The sequence below is a fragment of the Sorex fumeus genome, unplaced genomic scaffold (genome assembly GCF_029834395.1).
Source record: "Sorex fumeus unplaced genomic scaffold, SorFum_2.1 ptg000048l, whole genome shotgun sequence".
In the NCBI taxonomy this organism is placed as follows: domain Eukaryota; kingdom Metazoa; phylum Chordata; class Mammalia; order Eulipotyphla; family Soricidae; genus Sorex; species Sorex fumeus.
Genome location: NW_026606105.1, coordinates 6,882,256 through 6,892,553, shown reverse-complemented (window position 1 = coordinate 6,892,553; position 10,298 = coordinate 6,882,256). Strand labels below are relative to the sequence as shown.

Genomic DNA, 10,298 nt, shown 5'->3' with positions numbered 1-10,298 from the left:
TCCATGACCTGGAATCTTTTTTGTTGTTTGTTTTGGGGGTCACACCCGGTGATGCTCAGGGTTTACTCCTGGCTCTGTACTCAGGAATGACTCCTGGTGGATTTGGGGGTACCATATGGGATATTGGGGATCAAACCCATCCTCACTGCTGTACTATCCCTCCGGAACCTGCCCTGGAGTCTTTTTATCGGACAAATGTTTACTTGACTTCGCAGTTTAGATACACAGTTTGTTTTCCCTGACTGTGACAGGTCACTCAGTCTTCAGCCTAGAGTGATGGGAACTTTCTGTGATCTGCTTCTTATTGCTGCTTTCTTCCTACCTTTCCATTTTGCAAAATAAGTAGAGGCATGCACGTTTTCTTCTCTTCCTTTCTTTTTAATGTAAAAGTAAAGTTATAGGGTGAAATGGTATGGTATTGGAATATTGTATACGGTAACTCTGTCATTAACAGCATTGTAAATCACAGTGTATAAATTAAAATTTGGGAAACAAAACATTCTGACCTCACTCAGGGAAGACAATATTTTAAGCATTGTTTTTGTGCCTATCAGGACATAAGGAAACATGTCAGGGTCACTGCCAGTAAGGACATACACAGATCCCCCTCCCAAAGATATGCTGAAACTCTAATACCCATGACCTTAGAGTGTGACCTTATTTAGGAAGTCTTTTTAGATGTCACTCGTTGAGATGAGGTTGTGCAGGAACCAGGGAGACCCCAATCCCAGAGTGCTGGTAATTCCTCCTGCAAGAAGAGAGAGATGTTTGGCGACAGAGCAGTCATGGAAAGCTAAAAGATGCAAGCCAAGTTTCTCCTCCCTTGCCAGTTTCAGAGGGACCATGGTCTGGCCAACACCTGGATTTCACACGTCCTGTCTTTAGAGTCATTGCTAAAGGTTTCTGACACCTGATTTGTGATGCTCAACCTCAGAAGCCTTTGGAAATAAGACAAGTGTTATACTGGAGACACTTGTCTTTCTCTAGGCTGGATTCCTAAAAATCCCTCTGCTGGGTTGTAAGAAACATGCATTTTCCACCTTAAATTCTCATCCAGAGTGGTGGCATCTGTGTACGTCCTTACTGGCAATGACCCTGACATGTTTCCTTATGTCCTGATAGGCACAAAAACAATGTTTAAAATATTGTCTTCCCTGAGTGAGGTCAGAATGTTTTGTTTCCCAAATTTTAATTTATACACTGTGATTTGCAATGCTGTTAATGACAGAGTTACCGTATACAATATTCCAATGCCATACCATTCACCAGAGCCTCAGTATAACCCCCCTCAGCCATCTAATGGTCCCCTCCTCCCCACCTCTAGACCTCAAACCCCTCCACTACATCATCTTGGTAAATTCAATTCTGTAGACTGACTCCCAGAGTATGTTACCATTGGCCATTTGTTATTTCCTTACTATGTTTCTTAATATCCCACATATGAGTAAATCATTCTGTCTTTGTCCCTCATTCTCTGACACCACTCAGTATGATTCTAATTTTAGCCATGTAGAAGCAAATTACATGATTTTGTTTTTTTCTGGGTTGTGCAGTATTCCATTCTGTCAATGGGTTCTTGGACATTTGGGTTGTTTCCAGATATTGGTATTGTGAAGAACGCTGTAATGAACACAGAAGAGCAAATATCTTTTTGAAATATCGTTTTTTGGACTGTTGAGGTCAATGCTAAGAAGAGGTCTCTGGGTTATGCAGAAGTTCAAGTTTGAAGTTTTTGGAGCTATGCCTATACTGTTTTTCCATAGAGGCTGAGCCAAACAACTTCCCCCCCCAATACTGTATGAGGGTTCTTTTTCCCCAAGCGGGCTTGGGGCGTTTTAGTGCTTTTTTGACATGTGCCAGTCTCACTGGGGTGGGGTTATAGGATTAAGGTGTCTTTTTAAATGTTAATTTTCTATTTGAACATCTTCTGTAGATAGCCTTTTTTCAATTCCTGCCCATTTCCTGTCGCGCTATTTATTTTATTCCTTCCAGTTTAAAATGTGTCTTCATGCAAGAGATGATCTTATTCATTTTAAACCATTCCTAGCTTCAGAAGAGCTTTTCAATATCATGAATGCTTGTTGGGTTTAATTGGGTGTCTTTTCAGACAGTGAGAGAATCAAATGACATTTATTTGACCTATTGATACAAGGCACCTGTAATTGTAAGAACTTTTAAAAAAAGCAGAGGAGTTCGATATTTTATGGACAGGAGGAATGAGGGTAATGCGGGGTTTTAAAAACTTGTTTAGAGGGCTGCATGGTTAGAACAGAATGTACGTCAAAGGGAGCGAGGTGTTCCATATTAGGGAACAGGCAGAATCCTAGGTGGGGGCTGGAGTTGGGGGCGGGGTACAGGGTAAGAGGAAGAGATCATACATAGACATGAGTGAAGATGTTTGTAGTATTTAAAATTAGTGTATGGGGCTGGAGTGATAGCACAGTGGGTAGGGTGTTTGAATGTAGCCGACCTGGGTTCGATTCCCAGCATCCCATGTGGTCCCCCAAGCACCGCCAGGAGTAATTCCTGGGTGCAGAGCCAGGAGTAATCCCTGAGCATCGCCGGGTGTAACCAAAAAAAGGAAAAAAAAAAGATTAGTGTAGTGGTGTGGTGGAAGAAGGGAAAAGCCAACTTATATATCTAAGAATAAGGAGCAAATAGATATTTTTTTCCATAATGACTAATAATGAATAAAAGAAGGCAAGTAGCCAACCAGAAGAGGATATGGGTGAGTAGAGATTTTGAAAGGAGGTCTTCATAATAAAAGCGAACAATATTAGGTACAAATACCAGCATGATACACTTGTGTGTGGGGGTGTTGAAGGAGGTACTGTGCCAGGAGGGCTAAAGTGGAAGGGAACATTGGGGTTGCAGATTGGGTCCAAATCGTGCAAAGCAAGCGAGGCAATCTATCCTAAGACCAAATGCCGGGTGCAGAGGGGCTTGTTTCTGGGTAAGAGAGATGTCAAGGAAAACCATATGCCATCTATTTTCATTTCCTTTCCAGTTGACAATGTCCAGGAATGTTATTTTGAGACTGAGGTGTGGTAGAGGCAGAGGAAATATGATAATGGAAGATGTTCAGCCTGTGGGAGGCACCTACCAGCTCGGGTGAATTCTACCCCAGGAATGAGAGAGAACTTCCAACAACATCGTCCAATCTCCTTGGCAGATCCAAGACAAAGCTTGAAGAATGTGGATCTTGCTTTGGAAAAAGGGGACAGAGTAGGTGAGGGAGCTAGTAAAGGTAAAGGTAAAGGCCCTCCCGTTGATCGTCGATTTGCTCGAGCGGGCCCAGTAACGTCTCCATTGGAGACTTTGTTGTTACTGTGTCTGGCATATCGAATACTCTCGGTAGCTTGCCGGGCTCTCCGAGAGGGGCGGAGGAATCGAACTCGGGTCGGCCATGTTGGCCGCTTGTAAGGCGAACGCCCTACCCACTGTGCTATCGAGGGAGCTAGTGGAACCCTAAATTTAAAAACTGTGACCTTCGCTAGCCACTGATTCAGGATCTCCCCCCCGCACATCCAGTGGTGCTCAGAGATTACTCCTGGCGGGGTTTAGGGGACCTCAAGTGGTGCTAGGAACAAACCTAGGTTGGCTGCATGCAGGAAAAGCACCCTACCCGCTGTACTATCTCTCTGGTCACTACCCAGGATCTTGATGTCCTTTGGAGGAAGATCTTAGGTTAGTATATAAAAGGGAAGACTCAGCAGGAGGGTCGGGATGTGACTCAGCAGAGAGAACTTTTACCACGCCAAAGGTCCAGGGTTTGATCCCCAGTCCTGCAAAAGGAAATAAGCAAATGAGCAAACCAAATAAATAAATACATAAATAAAAAGGGGATGGCTTGTGGGATTCTATAAGTGGAAGTGAGGGTCATTAGACCTCTACATGCATCCTATGTAAACATGGCAGATGAAGCACCTTGCCTTCTTCCAAGTCAGATGATAGGAATATTAGTAATTGGGAGGTTCTGGGAACCAGGAGGGTCAACAGTACAAGGAGGAAATGAACAAGGGGTGGAGGGTGGAGAGCTTCTGGAGAACTTGGGCCCCCCTGTCAACCAGAAGGATCATTTTAGGAAGAGGAATCAAGTTGCTGGGAACTTCTCAAAGGCCAGGGATTGGATCTTGAGGAGAGCTACTCACAGGGTCCAATAGTGAACTGGGGGTGCTGGCGGGGAGGGACTTCCCATTAGCGCATATGTGAATGTTAATCACTTTTGGCAAATGTTCTAGGACTGATTCAGTCACCACTGACTCTGAAGTCCCTTCTAGGTTTGAGATTCTAAGATCCTAGGACGGTGGACGAGTGGGCAGGAAGGAACAGGTTGGAAATACAGAGTGAGAGTGAGTGATGTTGCAACTCATGGAGGGGAGAAGGAATTGGAACAAGAGTTGGGGAAGACAGGTGGATACTTAGTTCTGGGGAGGAAGTTGTATCATCACAGAGTGAATAAGTAGCCTTTTGCGTCCTAAAAGCCAGGAGATGATCTACCATGGTGTAGGGGTGTCCAAGGAAAGCACCCCCCAAAGGTGGTTCAAATCAATCCTTTCCATAGGCGTTTGGGATATCAGGAAGGCAGAATATTTCTGGGGCTGGAGAAACAGCACAGTGGGCAAGGCACTTGCCTTGCACACAGCCAGCCTGGGTTTGATCCCTGACATCCCATATGGTCCTCTGAGCACTGCCAGGAGTAATTCCTGAGTGCAGAGCCAGGAGTAACCCCTGAGCGTCATTGGTCTGACTCAAAAATTGAAAACTAAAATATAGAAGAAGGCAGAACATTTCAAAACAGAATTTTAGTGATAGAAAGAGGCTGGTACACCATTTGACTCCACGCCTTCAGCTGGGCCCCAGAGGTGGGGAGAAGGGCCCTCAAAGCACATTCTGGGGTGTTTATGGAAAAGGAGAACAAGGCAGAGGTGAACTGGTGGAAGGGAGGAAAGGCATTGCGGACACATGGATTGTGATGGACTCTTGAAGCAGCTGGAGGTCTCTAGCCACCTCTGGTGGCTTTCCGGGGAGAGGGAGCTGGGAACCTGAGAGGGGTTATAATAGAGTTCATTGGGCCGCAACCTCCTGAGTGACCTTGTAGGTATCCTATCACCCCGGTTTCTTCTGGATTGTCCAGGGCAGGAGACTTATTAGTCTCCAAGATGGACTTTGCAGAAGAAAATCGCTCCAGGAATCGGAGACCTTGTCTGGGGCACAAAGTGTGTGTGTGTGTGTGTGTGTGTGGGGGGGTGTTCCATATTGGGGGGCGCTGGGAAGAGGGCAGAAGGGTTTGTAGAAGGATGGTGGCAAGAAAGTAAGCAGACCATGTATGTGGTTCCCCCTTTTCTTCCCAGGGCACCTGGGACGGGACCTGCTAAGGGCACCCGCGAGCCCAGCGACAGCCTCCGCCCCTCCCCCACTAGGTGGCACTGAAACGCCTTGTTCGCGCTGCTCCAAACGCAGGAAGAGACAAAAAGAATATGGTGGAGGGCTCCCCATTGGGGCTCACAGGCTCGGCTGCGCCAAGCGGGGTGCCAACCCCACACCCCCACGCCCGGCCCCGCGGGGCCCTTAGTGAAAACGAGGGGCGCGCTGCAGTGGCCAGCCTCCTCTCACCTGGAGCGGAGCTCTGGGCCTTTGCGGCGGCGGCCTCACGTGAGCCCTGTGGGGTGGGCAGCGGGCAGGGCTGGGAGGAAGCCAGAGCCGCCAAGCCCTGGGGTCCCGCATTACCTCCCCCAGGCCCCTCGGCACGGCCCCAGTTCAGCCGCCAGCCGCCACCCGCCTTAGCACAGACCTCACCCGGCCCCAAAGCGCGGGCACCCGGGGAGCGTTTCCAAAAGGTCTTTGAAGCAAGCCGGCACATTAAAATTCCTTTTCTCTCCTTCAAAGGATCAGACTAACGTCGTTCTCTGTCCCCTTGGTGCTGAGGAGGGAGGCAGAGGCTGGTGGAGTGTGTGTGTGTGTGTGTGTGTGTGTGTGTGTGTGTGTGTGTGTATGCGCGCGCGCGCGCGTGTGTATGTGTGTGTGTCTGGGGGTGACTGCCCCTGGCAGGGTCGGTGGGACTGGGCTGGGGGCAGCGGCCATCACCCGGAGGACGCCTGTAGCCCGTAAGGTAGCGCCTGTGGCTTTATTTTGGTGCGTGTGTAGGCTGGACCGCGATCCCAGGCGCGGGTGACTGCATCCCGGGGCGCGGGGCGCGGGCACAGCCCCTCCGCACACTGACCCCACCATCAGCATCCTTTCCTTTAAAGCGCCGCGGTCGAATTCAGGGAACTTCAGCAGCTCACACCCCCCCCCCCCCGCCCCCATCCCCGCCCCAACGACGGCCCAGAGAGAAGGGAGATGGAGGCAACATCCCTAAATTCATACCCACGCACGTAAACATGCTACATGCCACACACATGTCCGTGTGCCTAAAGATGGATGCGCTCGGGCGCGCACCTACCCAGACAGCACCGCCGTGCGTCGTCAAGACGAGCGGAGCTCAGACACGCCGGGCCTGGGAAATGGTGCAGTTTAGCTTTAAGGAGGCCAGAAAAATAAGAGATGAGGCTCACGTTGCACGGATGACATCACTAGCTTTTGGCTGCGCGCTCCGGGTCCTCGTCGGTGGGTTTTAAGCCAAGGCTGCAGCGCCGGGCGCCCGAGCAGAGCCGAGCGAACGGGCGAGCGCGGCAGCGGTTTCCCCCGGCGCCCGCAGCCGGGCGATGCGAGTGCCCGAGCCCCCCGGGCGCAGCCTGGGCTCTCGCCGGCCAGCAGCGGCCCCCCAGCGGCCGAGGCCCCCGAGCCGCAGCGCCTAGGGGAGGCGGGCCGGGCAGGGCGATCCGGCGAGCCAGCCTCCCTCCCCGAAGCCTCGCCCCGATTCCTTCGGCCAGCGGCGGCCGAGCCGGGGGGCCGAAGCCGACCTCGGGACGCCCAAGCCCGGGCGGGATCGTTTGCACGCGGCCGGGTGAGCCCCCCGCCAAGGAAATGGTGCAGTCGGAGCGCCGCTGAGCCGGGCCGGGCCGAGCGCACCGAGCGAGCGGGAGCGGGCGGCGCGCGAAGGGGGGCGGATCGGATCGTCTGGACCGGCCGGGCCCGGGGCTGCCCTCCCGGCCCGCAGCATCTCCCGCGGCCCCGACCCCAGAACCGGCACCACCCTGGGAGCCCGAGGAAGAGAGGCGCCCCGGCGGCGTCCGAGCCCACGCGGGGGAAGGAGCGGCGCCCGCGGGAGCGGCATGAGGGCGCGGGGCCGAGGGGCAGGGCCGGCGGCACGCGGCGCCCGCGCGCGCTGTCCATGGTGTTGAAGGCGCCGCCGAGCTCGGCCCGCAGGTGACCGACCGCGCCGTCGGCCCGAGGGGGCCGCCTGCATGGCGAGACGAGCGCCGCGCGAGTCCGGAGCGCGCGGGGGAAGGTCGGCCGAGGCCGTGCGCCCGCGGGGAGCCCTGCACTGAGCGCCCGGAGCCGGGGACCGAGCGGGGGGGAACTCGCTCATCGGCCCCAGCGCCCGCGGGAGGCGCGCGTCGCCGCCCGCACACCGCCAGCCGGACCCGGGCGGCACCCGGGAGGCAGCCGTCGCCGGGCGTCGGGGGCCCGCAGCGCGCCCCGCACCGCCCCCCTCCCCACCCCGCCCCAAGCTGCACCGAGACCGCGGCCGAGGGCGCTCGGGGTCCGGTTTTCTGCACCCTCCGAGGGCCGGGCCGCGCGCCGGGGCGGCGGGGCTTGGAGGCGCCGTTCCTGCCCGTCTGGCCGCCGCGGGAGGCCGCGCGGCGCCCGGAGGATGCCCAGGAGCCCGTCGGAGCCTCTCCGGATGAGAACTTTTTAGGCTGCCCGCAGTCCCGGGGCCGCGCACCTGCAGGCGGGGGCCGAGGGGGGCGCCGCCGCGAGACTCCCCGCTCCTGCCGCGTTCCCCACCCTCACCGCACCCGCACCCCCCACCCCGTCGTTACCCCCCCACCCCAGGGCTCGGCCGCCCGCCGCTTTGTTCCGGGCGCGCGGAGGGGATGCCCGAGGTGTAGGCGCCCGGCAGAGGCATGGCTGCGGGAAGGTTGCTGCTCTACACCGGCCTCTCGCTAGCGCTCTGCGCCCTGGGCATGCTGGCCGTGGCCATCTGCTCGGACCACTGGTACGAGACGGACGCCAGGAAGCACAGGGACAGGTGCAAGGCCTTCAACACGCGTCGGGTGGACCCCGGCTTCATCTACAACAACAACAACAACTTGCCGTTGCGCGCCAGCCGCTCGCGCCTGGATCGCTGGGAGGGCAAACTCCTGCGGGCCCGCAACCGCCGGCAGCTGTTCGCCATGAGCCCGGCCGACGAGTGCAGCCGCCAGTACAACTCCACCAACATGGGCCTCTGGAGGAAGTGCCACCGGCAGGGCTTCGACCAGGACATCGCCGCGCTCATTCGCAAAGGTAGGCGCTAGGCCCCGCGGCCCGCCCTGCGCGCGGCCGCCGCACACGCCTGGGGCTGGGGGAGGGGTCGGGGGCGCGGGGCGCCGGGCCAAGGGGTCCAGGCCTCGCCGAGCGCGGCCCAGCTCACCCGGGAAGGAGCGATGTGCGGCCTGACCTCCCCCCCTTGACCCCCACTCCCCGGCCTCTGGCCTTGAGTTATCTATTGGGGCCGCCCGGGGATCCAGGCCTTTCCTGTCCCCAACCGTCTTGGCCCTGGAAGGGGATCTGGCGGTCCTGCCGGATAGCAGAGCCAAGCCTGGGGGATGAATGGGTCGGGGTAGACAGACGCCTCCGTTGTCATCGTGATTGCAGACGTTGAACGGATTCAGCAAGGAAAACCCGGTTGGTGGTGGGGAAAAAAGCCGCTCCCCCGAGGCCTAGTGCAGGCCAGGAGCGTTTGCTCTGGCGCTGGACTCGCCGCTGGCGTGGTGCAGGCATCCTTCACACAGGCGTGGGGAAAGCAAAGCCCTGGGCCTGCCCTCCAGTCGCTCAGTAACACCCTCGTTTCTTATTTCTCCTTCGGAGAAAGCGGTGGACTAAAGGGACTTGTGAGCATTGAATGTAGCAGGGTTTAATGTCCCCCACCCCCAGAGTCGTGCTTGGGGGTCACGCCAAAGTGGGCACTTTAGACCTTCCCTCCTCCTCTGTTTTCAGAAGGGTTTTATTCGAGCAGCCCACACAGAAACAGTCTGTATTGGTTAATGACGATTTTTTTTGGGGGGGGGGGGATACTTGTGTATGATTGCATAGGTATGACAAAATTAAAATCTGCTCACCTGGGCCCAATTGTAAGTTTTGTGGCATGTGTACTTGGGGGAAACCAGTAGGTCCCACTCCCCCCCCCCCCCACATGCATCATTAGTGGATGCATATTCATGTTGGATTTCCTGTGCAAATGCGTGTCATGAACTTTGCTGGGAAGAAGGGAACATGTGTGTTCTGTAGCTGCTGGGAGACATGCTGTACTTGTCTCACTGTTGCTCTCTCCTCCCTCAGTTTCTCCCTCTTTGGCTACAAAACCATCGATGTCCAGGTCAAAATGTGGTTGTTATCTGCCAAGTGCTTGGGAACCAAGATCTGACAAAACAGTTTCTAATTTTTTTTTTAGTATTATAATGAAGGTTTGCTGCTGCTTAAAAATATTATTCATGACAATAAATGTGCTTGGAGCCATGAAAATGTTGCAGGGGATTCTCCCTCCCCCACCCCAATTATTCTATTGCAAAAAACAAACTGTTTGCATATGAATGAGTGAGGTGGTCCATTCGGATTTAGGGGAGGCAGGTCCAGAAATAAATTGCATCCTGGTCTTTGTTTTGTAGTTTCACTAGAACAACGACGAGGGATTTTAGCTGACTCAGTTACGAGTGCATGGATATGACAAATATGACATCTGTCCCTGCCCAGGTTCTTGTTAGAGCCATTTATGGCTCTGCAACTTTGTGAAGATGTGCAGGAAACGAGAGGGTTGCAGAGAAAGTCACTTGGGTTTGGATTTGGAAATAGGAAAAGGAAATTTAAGGAAAAGTGAAATGGTTTTTGATCCTGGTGATTTTAGAATGCTGTTCAGATTGTTTGATTGATACAGTAATCAGCACTTTTTGCTTTTCACTAAACGTGGAGTGGAAGGAAGTTAAGCGTGCATACAGGAAGGGTTGGATGCAAATGGTGACTGACAAACACCAGTAGGACTTGGAGACGGACATGCTTCAGTTTTCCTTTCCTCAGTGTCCTTTGGAACAAGTAAGTTGTCCTGCTTTCTTGTATCGGTCAGGCCCAATTGGAAAAAAGGGCACAGAATTCATGGCCCCCTGAGGTTTCAGCAAGGGCTTTGCTTCCATGTTGCTCTGCCTGGCGATGCCACT

General features: G+C 54.2%; 1 protein-coding gene across 1 annotated transcript in view; it reads left to right on the top strand.

Annotated features, from left to right (window-relative positions):
• The first annotated feature begins 7,750 nt into the window (after window positions 1-7,750).
• The window catches only part of TMEM178B (transmembrane protein 178B), a 402,185-nt gene continuing 399,637 nt past the window's right edge, over window positions 7,751-10,298 (top strand). The window contains exon 1 of the mRNA XM_056123919.1: window positions 7,751-8,394. Within this exon, the coding sequence (XP_055979894.1) occupies window positions 8,013-8,394 (382 nt within the window). The 5' untranslated portion in view covers window positions 7,751-8,012. The remainder of the gene's footprint in view (window positions 8,395-10,298) is intronic.